Here is a 23,757-nt window from a genome sequence, read left to right as displayed (position 1 = left end):
AGACTAGTCTGACATTTACGTTGGATTCGGTGCTTAAATGTCAACATTTGTAAATAAGTAGACACCAAAGACTGAAAGTCATCTGGCTTGCTTTATAATGTATGTTTTGGTTCCTAAGTTTTAAGCGTGAAGCTTAGGGAAAGTTTTCTGAAGAGCAGTCATTTTGTAGAGAGTACGCAGATGTACTTCTTTCTTCTTGTTAAATGCTACTTCTGTTTCTTGCTGGCTTTGCCCCTGGTGCTTTTGTCTGCAGTGTAATCTTTTCTCCATCTTGCCATGGTGACCAGGCTTACAGACTTCCTACTATAGAAAGTTTGAACAAAAAGTCAGATATTAAAGACTCTTGGCAGCATAAGGAAGTGCCACAATCTTGTTTTTTTCGAAGACTTGAATGGTGGAAGCAATCACGATAGACTATCTTGAGGAATGTTGAAAGGAAATGCGCTGTGTTTTCTATGCTAGATGCTAGTTGATTATTAATTATGTCATTAATTATTAATTTAATTAATATTTCCTCATATTTACAAGTATCTAAATGGGGAGTGTCAGGAGGCTGGGGCATCCCTTTTATCTGAGCTATCTAGTGGCAGGATGAGGTGTAATAGGATGAAGCTGGAACACAACAAGTTCCATTTAAACATAAGAAAAAACTATTTTACTGTAAGGGTGATGAAGCCCTGGCACAGGCTGCCCAAGGAAAGTGTGGAGTCTCCTTCCTTGGAGGTCAAGACCCGCCTGGATGCGTGACCTGATCTAGGTGGACCTGCTTCATCAGGGGGGTTGGACTAGATGGTTGCTAAAGGTCCCTTCCAACCCCTACCATTCTGTGATTCATGGGAGCAATGTATGATGCTTTCATGCTTCTTGCATGCAGGAGTTGTGATTCATGCTGCTGTTTTTGTAAATCACTTAAACAGAGAATCCTGAAACTGATTGTATTTTACACAGAGGAACCTGCAAATGTTTTCCTTCTGAATTTATTTTGTTTACTTGGTATTTATAACGTCTTAAAATTATTTGTCATTTTTTCAATAGTTTTCTACTTTGTACATGCTTAAAATATTCCTGTTGTCTCTTCTATATTTCTTTTGGTTTCTCATCATTTTATTACAATGACAAAGCCTCTGTAAGGTTCAATAGAAATGGAATTACCATTGAATTAATGTCATAGATATGGCACCGTTTGTTATATTAAGAAAGCTCCTTAGAATTTGGCAAGTACTTCTACTCTGTATTAAAATTAATTTGTAGTTTTGGCTCCAGATACAGTTACATTTTGTTCATTGAGAAACAAGGAGGTTTTTATGAACACTCCTGCAACAACAAGCCACCTGTGTGTTTATCTCTGCAGTTAATTATCATAACATCTTTTCAGAAGAACTTGTAGTGAAACTTAAGTGTGCAGAATACATTTAAAAAAAAATAATGCTTAAAATGAATTCAGTTCTGCCAGACAGTTATTCCCACCTCTAGAGACTGAGCAGAGAACTGGGAACAGGGAGTTTTTGCATTTTAATCATGGCCTAAAATTGAATCGTTCTGTTTGGGTGACCTTTTAAAAACGTGTCTTGGTGTAGTCTTTTGGGAATCTGAAGACAAGATATCTTAGTGAGACACACGTGGGGGTTTTCTGAGGATTAAGAAGTTAATTAATGATTTATTTTTGGTTTAAGTCCCACTAAAACAAAACCAGATTTTGATGGGAAACTGCAGTGTATTACAGTGTGTGTTATTTGAAGAGGTCTCAATATTTTACTTTATTTATGTGGAAAGAGATTTAAAGAGTAAGAGTGATGTCATTATTGCTGCACATTACTTTAGAGTAGTTAAAACAATGTACTGCTTTCTTTCCAGTTTGAAAAATGAGTTAACAGTTTCAAAATATTTCAACAAATACTTGTTTCCTCATATTTCAGCTACTTGACTGCAAATAACAACCAGAATTTCTTGTATACTGCAAGGCCTTTTTTGAAGAGAGCTGCTTTGGTGATAAGCTATGTAAGTACAAATGGACTTGACCATATATTCTTGTGTTTGTGACGACAAAATGCATTGCATGGTGGTATCCCAAAAGACTCGGACAGTTTAGATCTTAATACAAAGTTAGTCTTGTAAAAGAGTCTAGAAAACTTCAGCTGAGCAAAGACAAGAGTATTGTTGTGTTTTCAGCTAAAATTTTATTTAAATTTATAGTGGTGGCTTGTACAACTGTGTAATCATCTGCAGGTATTTCCTGACCTAAATACAGGGGGCTTTCTGACGTGCTGTGAGTTTCAGTGTAGAGCTCAGTAAGAGTCACAAGAAAAGCTCAGCGTGCAAATATTTGCTGCTTGGCACGCTCCAAGCAGAACCTGACAAGTTGCAGGGGCGAAAATAAGGACCTCTGTGGGGATGTGCAACTCCCTGTGCTGCTCTAGGAGCTGGACCCCTTTGCTGGTCTGTTGACAAGTGGTTCCCAGACAGATGGAAGAGTGCCAACCCAGAGAAGTCCTTCCAGGGATTAGGATTACACAGCATGAGAAACACCAGTGGAACTTATCCTTAACACCTATGCCAGCACGAGTGAATAATAATAGCTTTTAAGACATCAGCTATGTTTTTCCCTTCTGTATTTTGGTAGAGGTCAATAGCAAAACTGCAAGTCTGAGCCACAGCAGGGTGATAGATTTGTCCTTCAAAGTGCTGTCTTTGTCGTGGGTAGCTGAGATCTGTCACCTGCTGCCAGTAATGAACACATGAAGGGTGGGAGAATGCAACAACTTAACATGCTATCTGTGCTGAGGTTTGGCAGGTTTTTCACTATGCATAGGGTGGCAAAATTCAATTTTGCTTAAACCGGGCTGGCTGGGCTGACTCACTTCTAGGCACACAGCAGAGCATGGAGAGGTATCACAACAAAGTGTTTGCTGGAGGCCTTAGTTTTAAGTAGCACATCAATAACCGAGTTATTGTTCTTTGAAGGTGATTCTCGTGTTGTATTTCCGCCTCTGGATAATGGGAGGATCCATGCCAATGTTTTCGGAGCAGGACAATCCAGCTTCATTCTCACCGTATTTTCTGACGAGGTACAATGCCAGTAATCAAAAAAAGTTTTCAAAAGTGAAGTCTTGACATAATTTTTTCTTTGGACTAAGAAGTGTTACAAATGGTAAATGTGAAGACTTACTTTGTTGTCTTAATTCTCCTTTATTTCTCTGTCTAGAACAGTAAATAACCAGCATGATTTGAGCACCAAAATGTACTCTGGGTCCTGTAACATTAAATTACGAATGCTTTCTTACTGAAAAGTGTGGACTTATTTTTATGCAAAGCCCAAAGTATATTTAATTGTCTGAGTACAGGACTGGGAAGCCCAGTGATGGAAACCGAATCCTAAACTTTAAAACTGACTGCTCCTGGGGTATCATAGAATGGTAGGGGTTGGAAGGGACCTTTAGAGATTGCCTAGTCCAACCCCCCTGCAGAAGCAGGTCCACCTAGATCAGGTATGGGATGCAGGCATTCAGAGTTTCAGCTTCAGCTGAAGTTTGCGTAAAAAGTGGATGCCTATGCCTGATGGTGGAATATCTGTGACTGCTTGGTGAAGGTGGAAGGCAGGATCCCAGTGACACAAAGTACTGCATAACACTGGCTATGCATCCGATGGGCTGTCATGGATTAATTAAAACTAACAAACCTAAAATTTCTGCTCATAGATTTTTGTTATTTTATCACTTTTTGTTTGTTTGTTTGTTTAAGGTACATAAATGTTTAACTTTGGTAAAAAAGTTGGATTTGTTTTTCATCTTGCCTTGGACTCAGTGTGTGTTTATATAAGTTTATACCACAGCCTTCTGGCTCTGCTGGGCCTGGCCAGCAAGGCAGTGGCAGATACAGCTTAGCTCCTCCCTTCACACCTAACCAGGCCAGTGTTCCCAGAAGGTGGCAGGAAGTTGATTTCGCCTTGAGACAGGGCCATGTGCGTAGCTGTTTGCTCTGGTTAGCTACTGAACTAGGGAAAGACACTTTGAAGGTTTCTTGAGGAATTTCCTAATGCCTCAAAATGAAATGGGATCGGTGTCACTTTCTGGCCTTGCAGACTTCTCATTCCAACAGTGGAATTGCAGCTGAGAGACAGGGTAAGATCAAGAAAACCTTATTCAACATCTGCGGCGGAATCAGACTGGATCTCATTTAGGAGACCTTTATGATAATGTGACAACAGCTCCTATTACCATCAAGGCTAAAAGTGCTTCCAGGAAGCACATTGTCAAATTTGGAAAGCTCTGATCTGTTTGCAGCATTTCTGGCAGAGTCATTAATACCAGACCCTGTGCAGCACAGCATGAAGGATTTGCTGCTGTCTCTTTTTGATATGTTTATGCTAAGATGGGGGTCATCAAGTCAGAAATGATCCTGGCCTGATTCCAATTACATGTTCTGTGCTGCAAATGTCTTTCGTGTGTTTGTCTCTCTACATCTCATAATGACAAGGGAAGGGTTTTTAAAACCTAAAGCAAAGTCATTCTTGGGGTATGAAACAGTGACTAATTTGTACCTCTGGTGCTGTGGATTTTATTAACAGCCTTATGAAAGACGAGTGTGCTGCTGGGTGAGATCTGCCCTGACCCCAGCAGCAGCCCTGGCTTCACCTGCAGTCCCGCAACACCTACCTGCTCCAAAACTAATTAAGGAAACCTTTGCCTGCAAAAAACCAGTATTATTGTTCGAGAGGGATTCTAAAACCCTATAATTAGCCCAGTTCCTCCACTTTTGCTGAGCTTGATCTTAATCCTCCCTTCAGCCAATTTACTCAGAAGCCCGTATCTTTCATCCAGAAAACCCAATCCTTCATCAAGCCTGGATGCTGGCTGTTACATGGCTTTCTAATATGTAGGCTTAAACTTACCTGTTCAGTTACTTCCCTGCTGATCTATCTCCTGCCTCTTGTGGCTGATGCTCTGGCATGGGTCCTCACAACAGAAACTGAAAAGCAGGTTTGTTGCTGAATCCTGATCAGGATTCAGTTCACAGATGAGACTGGAGGCAAGGCTGCAACATTGGCCCAAACTCCATCCAGGAGAAAGGGTAAGAGGCAGGAGTAAGGACAAGTGAGAACATGCATCTGTAGAGGACCATCCAGGAGACAAGCTACCTACAAGCACAGTTCCAAGATCCATCCAGGAGACATTCACCGAATCACAGAGTGGTAGGGATTGGAAGGGACCTCTAAAGATCATCCAGTCCAACCCCTCTGCTCAAGCAGGTCCATCTAGATCAGGTCACACAGGAACGTGTCCAGGCAGGTTTTGCAAACCTATAGAGAAGGTGATTCCACACCCTCCTGAGGCAGCCTGTGCCAGGGCTTCCTCATCCTTAAGGTAAAGAAGTTTTTACTTAAGTGGAGCTCTGTTTTCCAGCTTTTGTCTGTTACTCCTAGTCCTATCACTGGACACTACAGAAAAAAGTGTTGCCCCATCCCCTTAACGTACACATTTCAAATATTTGTGAGTGTTAATGATGTCCCCCCGAATTCTTCTTGAGGCTGAACAGCCCCAGATCCTGCTGCCTTTCCTCATTGCTGAAAGGCTTGAGGATATTCAGCGTCCAAGTAGGTGCTAGTGTGTGTGACAGCTTGCCTAGCTGGTGAATGTCCAGTTACATGGGAGAGTTTGTGGTTATGGCCCACCCTCAAGGTAGCTACCAAGCAATGTGGGTTCCTCGGCTATGGACGCCCACAGCAGCAGCATATGAAGAGTTGGTGTGAGAAGCTTTTAATGAGGTTTTGAAGGCAGTAATTGGATCACAGCACTGAATTTAAAGCCAGGATATTTGCAATTTGGGTTGAGATGGGAGGAAGGGAGTGAAAAAACTAAATTTAGTGTGAAGACCAGAGGGAGAAGCCTCGTGAAATTAAAACAAAGGCCAGTGTTGAGTGATGATCTTGAGGTGGTTACTGACACATTAACTGTGGCTGAAGCAAGACTTAGTGCTCAGGCAACGGGCAAGTTGTTTTGTAACTCTGAAAATCATGCAGGGCACAAATGGGAGTTTCTGTTTGCAATCATTTGTCTTTATTTACACTGAGCTGGAAATGTGGCTATCGTGTCTTGCCAGGGTAAAGGTTATGGTTTTGAACAGAGTTAAAAGTTACTGTAAGACTTGGCCAACTCTGTGGGGCTAAGATGAAGGCTGATGCCAACAAGGGGAATAAAAAAGAAAAATAATAGCTTGAAAATATGTGGCAGTCTTGCGAAATGCGCAAAATTTGATCTGAAGTTGGCTGACATATGATGAACCCAAAGAGGTACTGTTAAGTTTTGCAAGGTTTCTGTGTCTGCTGGTGAGCTGCACAGGTGTGGTTTGTCCCAAGGCTTGGCAAGTGTTATTGGAGCTAGGGTTAGAGGCAGGTTTAAGTTACAAGTTTGACAAAGTATTGAGTAATGCATTTTTGTCAGCCCTTATGATGCTTGTAGTATAAATTAGATGACTGAGGGTGTGAGAGATAGATGTCTTTGCATCCATGATTTTGTGGAGGAGAGGAACATATAGAAATTAAGATGTATCAAATGAATCCAAGGAGAGACAGGTTCAAAGCAAGCCAAAGGGGTAGCTTGCAACAGGTAGTCAGGCTGCTTGGTTGCAGGATGCTGTGGGTGTACTGAACATTTATGCAGGTTCAAAGAGAGGTTTACCAACTTAAAAAAAAAGGAAATCCAGGTTACTAAATATGCAGAAACTGTACAAAAAAATATGTCCTTGCATACTTTGCTTGGCATTAATTTTCAGTCACTGCTGGAGAGAGGATCCTGGTCTGGACAGATCTTTGGAATCATGGACTGTGCTGAAATAGTGACAGTGTGTTCACTATCCTTAAGGTTACAAGTAAATGAGGGTGTAAGTAAATGCTTTGGAAGTCAGTACATGAATGCATCAGCTCATGTAAGGTACTGGATTTTTCTAATATTCTCAGCCACATGTCCTTCAGTGTATTGCTCAGCAAAGGTGATCTGAGAACATGGAGTCTGTCTATCATTCCCTTTCTTAGTGGAAGCAGAAGTGAAGGTCTTGGGAATGCTATTTATAAACCTTACCATTAGAGCCGGTCCATACAGGCTGTTGTATGCTGCAGAAAGGATGTACACTGGACCTTCTCCAGTGGCCTACCTTATAGAACACAGATTTCCTGTTGCTGTGACTTGCCATCCAAAAATCTGTTATGGGTAAGCTATTGTGATAGAAAACCCAATCCCAAACGTCTTTTAAAATGTTCTTGCTTGTATTGGATGAAAGTTGAGGAAGAATGCGATTAGAAAGGTTTTGAGAGCTACCCCACTTTAGGTATACAGTGTGCTGAAGTGCAGCTCGAATGCTAGCGGGGCGTTGAGTGGTGGGTTGTCATGCTTCAGATGTTTTGCACAATGTTTCTTTCTTCTGCCATTCTTGAGAGTAAAGACATAGGAGGCCTCTGGGTAAACAGATTGTATTACTAACACCACAGCAAGACAAAGGAAATGTCCATCGTACAGCGTGTCTCAAGGTGTGTGAAATGGATTAAATACTACCAGTAGTTTAAGAAAATATGGGGGGTTTAAACTATATCTTTGGGAGTCAAGTTATATTAATTTCTGCTGGCATCTGCCTTGTGACCTCCCTTGGCTGATCACTCTGTGCGTGAAGCAGGCTTATTTGTGGTGTTTGCATTAAATAGTTAAGGCATTTCTATTAAGACTGCCCTGAGATAACATTGTCCTGTGGCTGAACTGCTCTCTCTATAAGCTGCCTTTCTGTATTTCTTTGCTTTTTCAATCAGGCAGATGAGAATTCAGTGCCACAGAAAGCTGAAAAAATGCCTATATGTAAAAACTGGCACATACTCTTTTTCAGAGAGATTTGTGACTCTTTTCTGATCAGTGCAATTAATCATCCCAGTTGAAACTTCCAAGGGAATGAAGTACTGATAGGTACACAGTGGACCTGTGCTGGAGAAGTGAGTCTGTGTGCCAGACAGTTCTGCCAAGGCAACGGAGTCAAGTGCAGCTACTACTCCAGTATAGGACTTTTACTGACCTTAGGCTAGAGGCTGGCATTAAAATAGATGCCATGTGATGTTACATGTGCTTAATCAGCCAGACTTGCACATGTTTTCTGAGTGGAAAAGTCCTGCCTGTTTTGTCAGGTTTCTCTATTATGTACCCTAAGGTGCTTAACTTCCTTCCTACACGTAAACTTTGCAGGCACCCAGCATTCAGGGCTCCCTTCTAGACAAAAGGGAGAACAACAGTGTCAGTAAGAATTGTTGTCATTCCCACCCAGGAGCCAGACAGTCTATACATTAAGCATAAAATGTATTCTTTATTCCGAAGGGGCTGAGGGTCAGAGGAAGGCCTATCTGGAAGATGGTGCTACAAAGCAAAGGCCATCTTACTGTAGCAGGTTCTCAGAGCAACCTGGTTTCCCAGAGAAAGACTTGAGCATCTCTCTCATTTAAGTTTTCTTGGTTTAATGAACAAATCCAGGTAAGTAGTGCTGCTCAGTACACTGGCTTGATAGCCAATTTTTAGTGAGTCATGACTCTTGCTGCAACTGCTGGTTATACAACAAGCCTTCCATGACAAAAGCCTGCATATGGTTTGGAGTGGGTGCAGCCAAAGCAGAGGCCATTGACTCCAATAGGCAATGCATTCTGCTTTCCAAAAAACTTCCACACAGGAGGGCTAGATCATGGCCAGTCTCTGAGGCAAAGCAGCGTGCCCAAGATACCCCTTTGGCTCCTGCGAGTGTGGGTTAGGCAACACTCTGGGGTACAAAAAACCATTTGCAGAAACACTGTCACAGGCTTTATCAAGTCTGTTTTTTTAATTTCCTGAGGATCAGCCAGCAGTATCTCAGTGAGTGCCCAGAGGACCCTCCATGCCTTGCTGCCTCAGTGAGCCTCTTCTGAAGCAGCTGCTCAGTGGTGGCTGGGGCATTTTGGCGGCCTGACTTCTGGAGTGTGCTGCTGTTGATGGCGAGCTGAGGATGGCATTTGATCACAAGGCATGCTCTCACCCACAGAGTGCAGGGCTTTCAAGAGGGAAAACAGTATGAGATCAGTCCCAGGTTTTCCAGCATTGAGGCTCTGACAGCAGGCTTCGGTTTCACTGGAAATTCACAGGCTCTCTGAGAGTCTTTACTCTTCAGGAATTTGATATTTTTCAGATTCTTAGCCACAGACTTGAAACAACTAAGAGAGCACCATTCACAAGATCAAAGCTGTTCAGGCTGTGAAGCTAGAGAGGACAACATAGCCTGCCTTTTCCCCTGTGCCCCTGGTGCGCATAAATCCGCTTTCCCAAGGAGCTACCTTGCGATTCATTAAGCTGCAACTCTCTTGTTTATCCACATCTTTGTGTCTCCTACTCCTGTCCTCTACTGACTGGCAGCTCCTTTGCCCTAGATGAAAAAGTTCTGATGAAAGGGAATACACAGGCACTTTTTTCCAGCTGTGAGTATACTGTCTCTAGCTGATACTTAGGCTTGGATGTTAAATTGGAATTTGTCCATTGCTTGTTTGTGTAGTCTTACTCCACCAGCACCAAATGTACCCGATAGACAGAGTGTGATTTTTCTTCTAAGGCTATGGGAAGAAAATGTTTAGGCTAACGATATATAGAGCAGAGGAATAAACTTGTATGACTGGACTGGCAGTTCCCCAGGGGAAGTGCAAATATATGCAATTTTAAGACAATATCCTTAAATACCACCACCTGGTTATAATTGCATCCACATGTGTCCTAGGAGGACGTTATTGTGAAGCAGCTCATCAAACACACTTTGTTTTAGGGCTTTGGGGAGAATGAAGAGAGCCTCGAGCTGAAGTCAGTTTAGCTGTTAATACAAGTGAGAAGTTCTTTTCCCTAATAAAGTGACTTTTCTCATGCTTACAGTGAACTGAAACCTCCCTGAGCCCCTGGCCATGTGAAGGTCTTCTTAGAAGAGCATTAACAAGATCTGTGTCTTCTGAAAAAGCAACAACTATCTTCCTGCGTCCGGGGGGGGGGGGAGGGTTCATATACCATGTTCTTTTCCCAAATACCCATTAAATGCACTGTCATTGCCTGTCTTCTAGATAAGTCCATTTTTTTCCCAACCAGGAGAATACTTTGCCTTTGCTTTGCTAAAATCCCCAGTGCAGGAAAACCTCACACTTGAAGGTGGATGCCCTACTATGTCTTCAGGGGAAAGGAAGGTTGTTTGTCAGGAATGGGATGGCTTGTCCCAGAACGGGGTAGGTGGTAGTTTGCACCACTGTATACACTTAGAAAGAATAGGGTCACTGGCCCCTACTTTTCCATGCAGCTTTGGTGGGGTACAGTCTGAATCTTGTAATCAGTAGCGTAGCACAGTTTAGAAAGAAATGTATAATCTTAGTCCCTTGAAGCTGGTGAAAAAAGCTTAAAATGCTCCAAAATCAGAAAGCAAATGAAACTCCTCATAAATTTCTCCAAATCTTGTATTTTTTAGCTAGTCTCTGAATCCTCATGTACTCTGATTGCCTGGGTTTGGCAGAGGTGAGACTAGAGCTTTTCTAAGCTCGTCAGTCTCTGTTACAGCAAAGGGTAACAGACAATCCCTCAAGTACTTTTCTGTCATATTGTTTATGGCTTTAAGTAGTACCCTTTACTTTCATTTGTGCAGCAGAAGCAATCAGTTCAGATAGTTGTTTTCTGCAACAGGTTCTAGGTATGAGTCATCCTGTATTTATCTCAAACAAAGCACGCAACAGTACATTTAAGCTAAAAAAATTTAAACTAAACAAACTGGATTTCCATGACAACACCTGCTACCTACAGGAGAGGCTGTATGTTTCAGAATATGCTAGAGATTCTGAGAAGTGAAAAGAACCACTTGATACCCACTGAAACTTGGATTTCCATGTTCAATTTGCAAATAGGAAAAAAAAAAACCCCACCCCAGACTCTGCTGTAATGCAAATACTGTTACCCAGCCTGGGGGAAAACTGATTGCCAATTAAGAGGCGAATTTTTTCAGTCACCTCACCAGTAATACACTGTCTTTCCTGGGATTAGCTGATAGAGCTGGAGATATTACAGGCAGGGGTTTTTCTCTCTTGGAATTCCTGAACAGCAATATAGAGAAGATCATTAATTTCAAATGTAATTCACTTAGTCAACTAATTAAAAGAAAACACTTTTGTTGTCATTTGCAGGTAAGCTGCTGAAATGTAATTAGCTCCTGGAATGATTCCATGAATCTTTGGGTCTTTTCAAAATTTGCAGATTATTTCCTTGATGTGTCAGCTTTGAGAAGGTTCTTCCAAAGTTTCTCCTGCATTTACCTTTCTCCCTCGTTAGCCTCGTGATATGAGTGCCACACGAATGTCAAGGAATATCATGTGCTTTCAAGAGCCAAAAGTAAAAAGCAGTGCTGAATTGTCAGTAACTATTATTAGCATCCTGTTATTTTTCTGTTCCTAGTACCTGGAATAGCCATAGCTTGTAGTGCTTGATATTATACAGCCATCAATCGTATTCAAGGATGGGTTACCAATGCTGAAAGCATAAACAAACTTTTTGCTTGGATCGGAGCTTGCTCTTTTGAGGCTTTCTTGCAGTTTACAAATGCCTCCTAAAATCAGACAGTGCCCTACTGGAGCTTGCTTCTGTGCCTGCTGATGGCACATGCATGTTCAATGAGAGTGGTTCAGGCTTGACAATGAGACATGTGACCAAGAGTTCTCTAGTGTAGTGTCTGGAGAGGCGAACCAGTTGACCATATGTAGATCGTAATGACTGTTCCCAGGCTTTAAAATAGCTCACTGCTGTTGGCTGAGTGTGTTTAAGATAATACCTATTACAGTTATGAAACACTGATTGTCCATGTCCTCTGGGACCTGCCTCTGGCAGCAAGTCGTGAATATGGCTCTCAAGGAAGATAGAAACCCCACATGGAAGGAGAGACTTGTTTGCAAACCTTTCCAGATCAGTGTGTGTCCTGGAGCGTGTCTTCTCGTCTTCAACAGCAGTTTGTCCCAGCATTCCAGGAGAAACGCATGGACGCACACTAAACTTACTACCCTGAATTCCTCTTAAAATTTGTTAAACTGACTCAATTTATTGTGGCAGCAAACTCTGTGTGTTTATTCTGTGCTGTGCAACTATTTATCAGCTTCTGCCTTATCAGTGAAGCTGCAGAAAAGCAACTAGTCTGCCTTTTAACTGCAATGCTGCAGTTTGCAAAGACTCCAAATGTTGCCTCTTTCCTACCCAGCAGCCCAGTCTGAGTAAGTAGGGCAGGATTTCTGGTGTACGTTGTGGTTTGCATACAAACTGTCACGAATATTGTGATGCTTATTGAAAATATGAATGGGCCAGGGCACAAAAGGACACTCCCTGCAAAAACTAGCTTCTCCTGAGCCATGAAGTGCAAAACTAACTCAACGCTTCTGAAAATCCTATCTGATATACACAGTTGGAACTATATAGTATGCTATGAGAGTATTTAGAGTGACATAAATGGACATGCAGTACCTCTAGAAATGGATCTCAGTTTGGCATTTACTATGTCAATAAAATGCTGACAACCTTTTCTGACCTGATGTTGTATTGGGGCTGGTACAGAATTCTGGTTTGTATTGTGGCTGAGCAGAAGTGGGGTCAGGCCACATGTTGCATCACGAGTGAACACCTTGGTTTGCTTAAGCTTTACAAGATTTTGTGCAGATATATTTCTCTCTAATGCAGGACAGGAAGGATTTGGCTTGGTAACTGGAAAAGACGTGTGTTTCTTTTAGAACTATCGCAATTGTAAGTGAACAATCAAAATTGTAAGAAGACTTTGAGTAAAATTAGATTATGTTTTTGAGGGATAGTTTCTTAAATAGAAACTGACTTTTTAATCACTGCCTCTGTTAAGAGAGAAGATGGATTTTCTTACTTTGCCCCTGGTGTACTACCTCAGGTTGGGAAAAGGAAGGAAAATGGAAGGATGGAAGAGAAACATACCAAATGTCTGAAAACCTTGAAAATGTGGGAACATTCTATTTTCCATCAGAATTTGGAGCTTAGAAGGATTTACAGGGAAATGAGAATGTGCCTTTTCCACTGTTTACAGTGAAACATTATTCCAGCTCTGTAAGCCTCCCTGCTTTTGGGTTGCTATGCTGCTGGAGATGTCTGTTTTTTGGATGAGAAGAGACATTGATACCCTATTTGTGGTTATTTTAAAATCTTTGTACAAAAACTTAGGCCTGTTTCATTCCCATGTCTTGGTTCAAAACCCCATTGAGAACTTCCATGTTGCCTGCCTATAGTCACATTTAGCTTCAGTGTCTTACCCCTTCTGTCACAAATATAATGTTGTAAGTGTCGTAAGTAGCTGTATTTTCACCCCAGGGAGACACATTTGTAAATGGTGAGTGAAAAAATCCTCTATCTACATGGGCTGGCATCGCTTAGGCATTCTTTGTTATCATTTTAATAAACCTGCTAAGGTACCATAACAACTGGGTGTGATAACAACAGCCAAAGCAGCCTCAGATGGAAGAAATCCTATGAAGGATAGAATATAATCTAATTTCTTTTTAAGTACTTGCTGTCTTTTGTGCTGTGTACAATGTGAATTTTTCCACTTGCAAACCAAGAAAGGGTTTGTCTGTCCTAAGACTGTTGCAGTTTGACTTGACTGACTTCACAATTGCTGGAATGATCTCCAGCCTCATGCACACAAAAGTATTTGAACTTTCATAAATTTTGTTTGAGGGGATGCAGTGTTGGGCAAGTAAGTGCCAAGCAGCAAAAGGTGAAGGGGAGAGGAAATGTTGATTTGATTTTCTTTTCTTGTTTTCTTGTTTTTTTTGGTTTTGTTTTCTTTAGCCCAGTTGCACACATGCTGCTCTTGTTCAGTCTTCTGAAAGCCCTGCATACTTCCCATAGGGCAGCTTGTTCCCCATTTCTATTCCTTATTAATTTCCTCTCTGTTGAGAATACCAAGTAATGAAGATTACAGCAATTTGAAAGACTCCCTACTTCTCCATCACTTCTGTGGCACATCTCATGCAAGTTATCTCCAGCCGTAACAAGCTGTGATGGGATCAGCCAAGAGTCAGCCTGTGCCTTCTTTTTTCTGTATTTTCTCTGTGTGCCAAGATCCAAAGAGAAAAGGCAGAGAGATCTGACTTTAATTGCTCAATATTGTGCACATAAGAGAAATCCTAAATTGTCAGTTAAACCCAGCTAGAGGGATATTTTGTGTTGCAGGAGCGATGCAGTGAACTGTGCAATGATTCTGTGTATGTACCTGCTTTGTTATTACCCCTTTATTGTTGAAGCTGATAGAAAGTCACTTCAAAAATCTAACGTTTGAATGGGAAGTGTTAGTTTTTCAAAGACTGGTGCATAGAAACCACATAAATATTATTGCTCTTCTGTTATTTCTTTAAATGACTTGTTGAAATACCCAATATCTATGTTAGCATCTCTTCATTGAGAGAGGGGTATGGTGTTGCCTGTATTTGCAGAGTTCTGTTGTTGGACATTTTTTCCTTCCTTCCATATAATATGGGGTAATTGCCAAAGGAGAATATTTCATGTGTTGGTAGTCATTCCATGTATTACCTTATTTGCTTTCTTTTGCAGGTTTCTAACTTATTCCTACCTTCTGGCCTTCAATGCGTGGCTTCTGCTGGCACCAATCACCCTGTGTTACGACTGGCAGGTCGGTAGCATCCCTTTGATCGAGTCCATCTGGGACACGAGGAACTTGGCCACAGTATTCCTGGTGCTGGTGATGACATTACTCAGCCTACACTGCATAGCTGCATTCAAGGTAATGCCAAAAGACACGCAATACAATATCTTGTTTAAAATCTTGTTTCCTAATCTTCAGATGGAATGGTCAGTAAGCACAAGTTTTCCTCTCAAATGCATGGAATGGAAGTGAAAAAAACCATCCCGCTATGTAACTAGTGCAGGCAAGCTTAACAGATGAAAATATCTAATTGAATATCTCAGTCTCTAATTGGTCTGATTTGAGGGCAGAACTTGGCCTGGAGTCCTGCACTCAATTAGTGTTAATGATCCAAACCCCACTGAAGTTGTTACGCATCTCTGCCTCTCCTATAGCCATTAGGCTCTTTGTCATTTGCTTCAAACAGGGCTGGGAACTGTCATCCACAGAGCCATTTGGAAATGAAATCAATTATTGTAGTTGTACCTTTGCTGAGCTTCTAAAACCTAAACATTGGATACATCTTGATGAGAAGATTTCTCATCAGTGGAGTAATGGAACATGGGAAATCTGAAATGATCTGGAAATTTTTTAGTGTAAATAATAGAGTTAGTATACCATGCTTCAAAATTCAGCATTTCAGATACACTTAATCATATGGCAGAATTGAAAGGGAGGTTGGACTAGACTTGTCAGAGGTCAGATATACAAGTACCCCTTTCATAAGGGGTTTGTTTTTTCATGTATCATAAGGAATTACAAGCTCCCTTCAACTGCTTTGCGGAAACATCTTTAGGAAAAGTGTTGGTATTCATTTTTTAAATAGTGCAAAAGTTTCTCTTCCTTAAACGTGCATGTCATTGAAAAGCATAGTAGGGGAGTGATAGGTTTTTAATACCTATGTTATAATAAAATGTGCAGGTCATGTATGTGCTTCAGTCCATCCTGTCAGTCTTCCCTGTGCTCCTGATAAGAGACAGAAAATGAACCAAACAGTTTGAGACTGTGGAGTCATTAATTTAGATTATACATTGACAGATGCTGTATGGGAAATATGGGAAAGTACTCTATTAGGTATTCACTAGTTCTTCCTGCAAGTTGTACACCATTTTGTATTCCTTCTACTTTCATTACCCACTGATAGAGATATTCAGAAGTGTTTGTATTAGACCTAATCTTATTCCCAGGGAAGTTAATGATAAAATTCTCATTAGCCCAGTACTGAACACTTCTGAAAAATCATATCCCGTGGTGTTTGAAGTTTCGGTTGCTTTTTATTTCTTCTCCTGCTGTCAAAATTGGTACTATGTATAAGATTAATGTTGTTGGTTTGCTGTGAAAAAAAATCTTTTTTAAGATTATCTAAAGACATTTTGTTTTATTTTATTTTGGGTAAAATGATAACCCAGAAAGATTCCTTTGGGTAACATAATTGTTTGTCTTCCGTCAAACTGCAAACCAACGTATTTCAAAACTCTTTGTGCATTAAATGTCTAGATTTTATCTTGTTTTTATTCCTTCTGTTTTTGTTTTCTTAAAAGCAAAACAATTAAGTCTGGATTTATGAATACCACTGTTTGATTTAAAACTGCAACTTAATGATTTTTTTTGTGAGAAGAAGTTCACTTCTTTGCTCTTAACCACTGTTAATGTTGCATTAAGCAACACAAATTTTGGTCTCTAGTTATTTATCTGCTGGATGCTTTGAAGTCAATCTTATAGATCCTTTTGTGTTTATCTTTGAAAACTCAAAATGAATCTGAAGGGATCTGTTTTTGTGTCTAACTCAAGTAAAAGCTCATCTTGAGAAAGTGCCCCAATCAATCTTACTGAGCCTTCCAGAAAACCCAGTGTAACCCTGGAACTGGTAATAGTTCCTGGGGATCAACTTGGATGTGCTCCCCAAAGCCCTAGATACTATTAGAGTATTAGCTGAAATACTGTGTTTTCCAGGAAATTCTAAATGTTTTGGGCTATTTTCTATTTTATTTTTAAAGATTCTCATGACAACCCAGTTGTGATATTGCTGTTTAGTAGCAAGAAGTGTTATGCTAAGTAATATGAATTATTGAAGAAAGCAAGCAGTAGGAAGAGGGACATTTCCTGGAATTAAATTATCCTGTTTGGCTTCAGTTGCTATCAGGAATCTCTCCTAGAGGAAGGAGAGGGAGTTCAGGACATGTGAACTGCAGACATAATTCATTATATTGGACTCTTAAGAAAGCTTTTTTTCCAAATGCAACAGCAGTGGTCTTTCATATGTCATTGTTACTCCTCAAAAAGACCATCCTTTCGTCAGGCTCTCAGTATTTTGCAGCTTGAGGACATCATGAGATGCATCAGTTGATTTTTCACATTTTGTGAAGTCTAAGATATTCTGCTCTGTTTTTGAAGAAAACAGACAGAACTGTCTTTGCAGCCATTTTTTCTCTCCTTTTTCATTGCAAAGTCTGTCCTGGAAGCAGTAGCCTGCAATTTTCTAAGAAATGGTTTTAGAGTGAACAGGCATGCAGTTTGTGTGCCCTTCATTTGAGTTGTAGGTGTGCAGGGGTAAGAGAGGACAAAACCTCATATTAGTTCTCATTGTCACTGACACTTTCTGTGGCTTGGAGAACAGAAATGCTGGAAATTATTTTGGCAGAAGTGAAGACATTTGTGCAATGAACACTGAACCAATTTTCAGTGGTGAGAGGTGATGTGTGTGGATCCACAAAACAAGCTCACAGGAGACTCATAGACTATATTACATGGACTGTAATTAGAGAATGCAGGTATTGGATTTCTGCCTTCATTGCCATTGAATTTTAAACAGGGCTAATTTGTTGTTGACGTTTGTGATTAGGATAATAACCCTATTGGCGTGTATCTGTAGTGCTGATAGAGGGCATCTAAGACATGAAGCTTTTTTGTTCCATTTCATTTTGTGAATGTTGTTATACCTCAGAGAAGAAACAGTGCAAAATTTCTACCCTTAAGTGCTTTACTTCAAACATCCCTGTTACTAGATGGGAGGTGTAATGCTGAAAACTGCAGAAAAAGAGAAGACAGCTCATCAGTTTGTTATTGTTTTGAGAGAGAAGCCTCCCTTCTCATCCTCTTCGTGCACTGTTGTCCTCCTTACATAATGAGGAAGTCACTTGAAACACCGCTGTGTTAATTCCTGTATATAACTTTCATTTGCTGTGTTGTTTAGTCTGCAAAATGCTAATCCCTCTTGCTCCCTCCCAAAGAGCTCCCCGTGAGCAGTTCCCCAAAAAGGACTTGTTGTTCTGCACAGTATTTGGGTGCAGAGCCATACTTGTCTCTTGCTGCCGTCACCTTTATCATACATGACAGCATGTGTCTTCAGGAGGCATGACAGGAGTAAATTTCCTTGTTACATCTTCCACTGTGGGAATAAAGAACCTTGCTATCATCTCTGGGCAAGATTTTTATATAGTGACTAATGTGACAAAGTTGCAGTCCATTGTTTAGCAACTCTTTGAAACCTCTGGAGACTTAATTTTTCAGCCCACAGGTGCCCAGCATGCTCTGCCAATTTGCCTCTCTTGAGCTGTGTTAGCCAAGGCACCGATGAGTCTTGAAATCCTCAGGTTCTGCTCAGCTCCTTGTGGTGAACTTCCTCACCTGGTCTGGTTGGGCTTTGAGTAGCATGCTGGGGATATGCCAAAGGCTGAGGATGCTGTTGCAACCCCTGCATCCTAGAGAAATAATACTTGGTAAAAGAGGATGAGATTTAGTTTTTGTTCATTTTCAAAGACAGTCTCATCTGCAAGGTGATCTGTCTTCCGGCTTTGGGACTAGGTAGATTACAAAGGTACCAGTGAAATGGATGAAGCACTCTCTTTTTTGTTGCCAAGCGTGCCAATTACAAGGCCAGAGAAATCATCTTTTTGATGCTTCAAATGGCCACTAATGTACTCAAAAGGCCATAGAACTGCCTTTCTGTGCTGGAAGAAATAGTGAGCACCTGGTGAACTAGAGTGGACAATTGTTGGCATATCATCAGGACGATAGTTATTTCTTTGACATGTCATAGTAATTCTATGAGCATGAAATGAAAAACCCTTCAGATGTTTGAAACTCCTTATGGCATTTTTAGGTCGTTACTTAATTAGCAGTGTGATTAAAATGCAGGTTGTCCTGTAGTTGCAGCTGTGAACACATGTGTAGTGCACATGATGAATCAAATTCCACTTTCTGTATAGTATCTGATATATCGAGGGCTGATAGTGGGAAAGCTCATGTGTGTGTGATAGGGTGATTCAGAGTAAGGCGATCTGGAAAACTAATTTGAATCAGTCTGGGGAAATGTATTGTCCCTCATGCTGCTTGGCCCTCATCTTACCTTTATACTCATGACCAGCCCTATGGAGGTACCTGGTGGTGGTTCACAACACTTTCTACTTGTTCAGCAGCAACACATAATGATGTGCATGTCTCCCTGCTCATGTCTGAGAAGGGAGTACTACTGATGTAGTACTCAATTAAAAAAAAATAATCTCTAATGTCCTTTAGGATATATCTTTTCAAAGAACACGCTTTGCTGCTGTGTGTCACATGGCTACATATGGTCCAGGAAATTGAGATGATTTTCAGGTTATTTGCACGAGATATGAGATGTATATGAGAGATATATTATCCTGTTCTTTGATATGCTACAGTTGGTTGTTTTTCACTTCAGGTCTAATTTTAAGGTACTGCTGCCTCTACATTTCTCTGCATACAAGGCATTTTACACCAAATTATTATGAATTTAATTCATGCTGTAATTGGCATCATATTGCCATTTATCTGGTAGTTTATATGTATGGATATCATCTAAGCACATTCCTCAATCACTCACAGACTGTATTTCTTAGCTGACAGTGTTTAATTCCATCAAGGAGAAGAATGTGTTTTATGTCTTCTCTTTGTGTGCATGTTTCTGTTGTTTTTGCTAGCACTCATTATGTGAATTCTGTCATGCTATTTACTTTACTCTGCACTCCTGAGACCTTTGCCTCATTTCCCAGGTTTGGCATTTCATTAATAAATCACAGCTTATGGACCTTTCTGGGGAACAATTGCCTTTTATAATATTCTACAATAGTATCAGCACAGTTAGAAAGCATACCTAGCAAAATTCATATGCCACAACACTTCCAGAACAATACCTGCTTCAAAGGCACAGCAAGGTGAATAAGGCTATTTATCGATGGAGTCTATCTGACTAGCTGGAAACCACAGTCATTTTCATAAAAGGTCCATTTAAAATAAATCCTGCTTTCATTTTCCTGAGGGCCCATTTGAATTCCTTCCACAGAAAGAGAAGGTCAGGACTGATGTTCTTAATCCTTAGCAGCGAGGTCTTTGCTATGCCGCTTCTGTTGTTAATGTTTGCTGCGGGGAGAGAGTAATAAGCCAGAAAGACTCTGTTTAGTGAAAGCTGGAGGAAGGGAGGGAGCTGCTGGCGGGCAGGCCCGGCATGCCTCGTCGACTGCGTTTCTGCTCCATCGAGTGCCGTAAGCGGATCAGCTGCGGGTCTCCGGTGGGGCTGGAAGAAAGACGAAAGCCTTCCCAAGGTGTTTGCCGTGCCAGCTGTCAGACTCAAATGCAAGAAGACATCTTCCTCGGTCTGTATGTGATTGCCGAGAATTAAAAGAGCAAATGTAGGAACTATCAAAGTACTTTTTGCATCAGATTATTTTATTCTGTTGGTAGAAGTTTGAAATGTGATATGCTGAGTAAAGTATGTGTAAAGCTAAAGAAGCTCTGCTTTGGCTCACCATGAAGGACAGGCTCTTAACTTGTGCAGGAGTTTCCATGCTAGGCAGGTCATTTTCATAGGGGCAGGTAGTTCTGCCCATCTCATCATATTAACATGGAATTGCTGTATTTTCAAAGCCACTCTTTTTGTTTCTAGCATTTTCTTCTTCTGATTTGACTTCAAGGCCCAATCAGAGCTGAAAGGTTTTGGAGTGCCACAAATAGTAGGGGTAGATAGGGGAGGGTAGGTGGAATGAGGACCAAGAAATTTACAGCTAGGGGTGATAGTAATACTCATTGTAACATTAGGCTGCCAAACTACTGTGTGATTTCTGTTAGGACCCTCTTTCTCTATGTTACCTCTTAAGATCAAACTCACCATGATCAGTTTTCAGAGAAAATGCTTTTACGCACTGCAAGCACTGTGCATGCATTTAAATTTTAGCTTTGCTTCCACACCTCACGTGCCAACCCCATATGAAGTGAAACAACCTGCAGACACTGAATGAAAGGGAAGAGGGGAAGAACAGCAACGAAGTCAAAAGCATTATTCTAGTTCCTGGAGCGATTTGTTGACTTTCCTATTGGAATGTTCCACTTCTCTTTTAAAGATGCGTGTGCTCCTGCATCCTGCTCAAGTCAGCTTGTCAAGTGGAATTAGAGGCTGCAGAGATTAAAGATTGGGAAAATGAGTTTATATCTTCAGGGAATTTTAGAAACCTGGGTAAGAAGGACTGTAAACACACAGCTGAATGGATGGGTAGCTAAGATCTACAGTGAAAAAGAAAGTAGTAGATATCAAAATTTTGCTTTAAAAAGCAAAATACTAAAATACTAAAATAAAAAGCAAAATATTGGTAGAATATACTTCTGTGCTCTGCTGTGGGTTATGGGATTGGGAAAGAACTATTGTGGTGGTTTGGCCTTGGCTGGGTGCCAGATGCCCACCAGATCATTTTATCAGTTCCCCGCCTAAACTGGATAGGGAGAGAGATTCATGAGTTGAGATAAAGACAGGGAGATCGCTCAGCAAATATTATCATGGGCAAAACAGACTCAACTTGGGGAGAAATTGATTTATTAATGAACAATCAGAACCGAGCAAGGAAAATGAGAAATACAACTAAATCTTTAAATATCTATCCCTACCCCTCCTTCTTCCCAGGACTCGACTTCCTTCTTTTTAAATAATCTTGAGTTAGGAAGCCAAACATACTTTCAGGCCTTTTGATTCAGTTTTTGAGTTGTGTATGTGTGACTGTATACCAGTTGCTAAATAGCTACTGCTGCTGGTGGACTGGAAAGTAGTTTTTATTGCTGCCAGGTGCTTGAAATAGGATTCAATGTGTCAGGTAGTTAATAAGCAGGCAGCAGTAATTGTCAAAGAGAGTTGGAAATCTCCATGGCTTGGAAGTATCTGTGAAGTATAAAAATTCTAGTCAGTAGTAACTGTGGGTGATATGATCAGAACTAGATGATCACCAAGGAAAGTGGAGTTATTTTAGGAAGACAGTGAGTTGCTAAGTTTGGCATTCAAGCATCTGGCACTACTGAAGATGCAGATTTCTTTTTTTAATGAGATCAAAGAGTAAAACTCCTGATAAATTGTAGTGATTACAGAATTTGTGGCTCTTTTGGTAGGAGCAAGCTGATTCAGATGGATGTCTGAACAGATTTGGAGTTGGGCAGTTACCTTTTCCTTGCCAAATGTTTGAGTTTTTCAGACCGTCTGCTGACAGTTGACTTTTGGCACCATTCACTCTTAAGTGATAGCACAGGAAGCAGAGTGAAACAGCTACAGCTCTGCAGTGCCCTCTTGTTTGGCCACAGAAGATAAAAATGCATGCATCCCATCCTGATTTCTGCTGGTAACCTGAAGACCATACAAAGGGATGTGTCCCTAGGACTGATTCCTGACTAGCTTTTTATCACCTTATGCATGAATGCAGAGGGAGTTTTACATGCTTCTGTGTTGTCCCTTTTATCTTTAATACCATGCATATATAAAATGCAAGAGTGGATATTTGGAGATCCTGAACTCTTGCCAGGTGAGATGCTGCCAGTGGTTTGGTGCTGGCTGGTGAGGAGTCATGTTGCTGAGCTGCTTATGGCTTCACAAGTGATTGGTACAACAGGAATACATGAATTGTGTGCAGCCTGTACTAAGGGTTTGCACAAGTGGAAGTTTGGAGTAAAATGAAGAAGTGTAATCTTCTTTCTGTGGTCTACAGTCACGTAGCTTCTTTGAATCTGAGTCTCTTTTGATGGATAATGCATTTACCTCCTAGGCCTGCAAGCATTTGAAAACGTGTAGTAGCAATCATTGCTTTTATACAGCCACGCACTACCAACTTTCCTGGATATTGGCTTTTCTGCACTTGCAGACAGATGTTCCAAGCATAATATCTCACTGTCTGCAATTGACCGTCCAGAGCTTGCTGGCAGAGGGTGATTTATGCTTTTGTACAGAGAAAGTTTTTACTCCATCGAGCTGTTACTTCCAAATGGTGAAGAGGTGATATTTGCCTCACTCTCAAAATAAATTTTTAGGGAATGAAATTAAAACCATTTGATTTCCACCTTCCCATCAAACAGACAAACATGTATAAACACCTTTGGAAATGTTCCAAGGTGGAACAGAATGGTATTAGCTTGGACTTGTTTGTCCAGCTGCTGTCTTCCATGAGACAGGACTTCATCCAGCCAGGAGTAAGGTTGTCTTCATGGCTCTACTTTCCAACAACTCAGCCCTTCTAGGCGCTGAGGAATGTGAACATAAGTCCTGCCATCACAGTGTGAGACTTAATGGATCTGGCATGTCAGATTAAGCTTTCTCAACTGGAAAAATAGGGAATTTACAGTAGGCTTATGCAAGTCTGTAGTTTATGACAGATATGTCGAAGTAATCTGCATACTGCCTGTATGTACTTTGTGAGCTCTGGCATGAGAACAACTTGTAATTTAACAGTAGTCAGCAAATATTTATTTGTGGCTCAGGAATATGTGTTATATGTAATACAGGAAAATCTCTTTCACTTGTAAACTCAGGACTTTCTTCCTTTCCCCCTAAACTGCCAAGGAAGTCATTTTTGGAGATTTATTGCGGTATTGAAGTTTTTGGCCTTGGAGTGCTTCTCTACTATTTTGTTTGAGGAAGTTTGTCAATTTTTTTGCCTTGCCTTTGCAAGACGAAATGATGTTCTTTAGTTCTTTGATAAGTCTGTGAAAAATAGGAGTTTGAAAAAAACATTATTTTTTTTTGTTTCTTTTGCTGGGTTTGTTTTGGTTTTTTGTTGACTT

The 23,757-nt window shown here is 40.8% G+C and overlaps 1 protein-coding gene across 1 annotated transcript in view; it reads left to right on the top strand.

Moving 5' to 3' along the window:
* Positions 1-23,757, top strand: part of TMTC1 (transmembrane O-mannosyltransferase targeting cadherins 1) — a 151,044-nt gene that overhangs the window by 58,390 nt on the left and 68,897 nt on the right. Inside the window, exons 6-8 of the mRNA XM_062010316.1 lie at positions 1,917-1,998; positions 2,962-3,065; positions 14,619-14,808. Coding sequence (XP_061866300.1) covers positions 1,917-1,998; positions 2,962-3,065; positions 14,619-14,808 — 376 coding nt within the window. The remainder of the gene's footprint in view (positions 1-1,916; positions 1,999-2,961; positions 3,066-14,618; positions 14,809-23,757) is intronic.

This window comes from Colius striatus, chromosome 1 (genome assembly GCF_028858725.1).
Source record: "Colius striatus isolate bColStr4 chromosome 1, bColStr4.1.hap1, whole genome shotgun sequence".
NCBI classification, from domain to species: Eukaryota; Metazoa; Chordata; class Aves; order Coliiformes; family Coliidae; genus Colius; species Colius striatus.
Note: the sequence above shows the minus strand (reverse complement) of the source record. Positions and strands in the feature narration are given on the sequence as shown.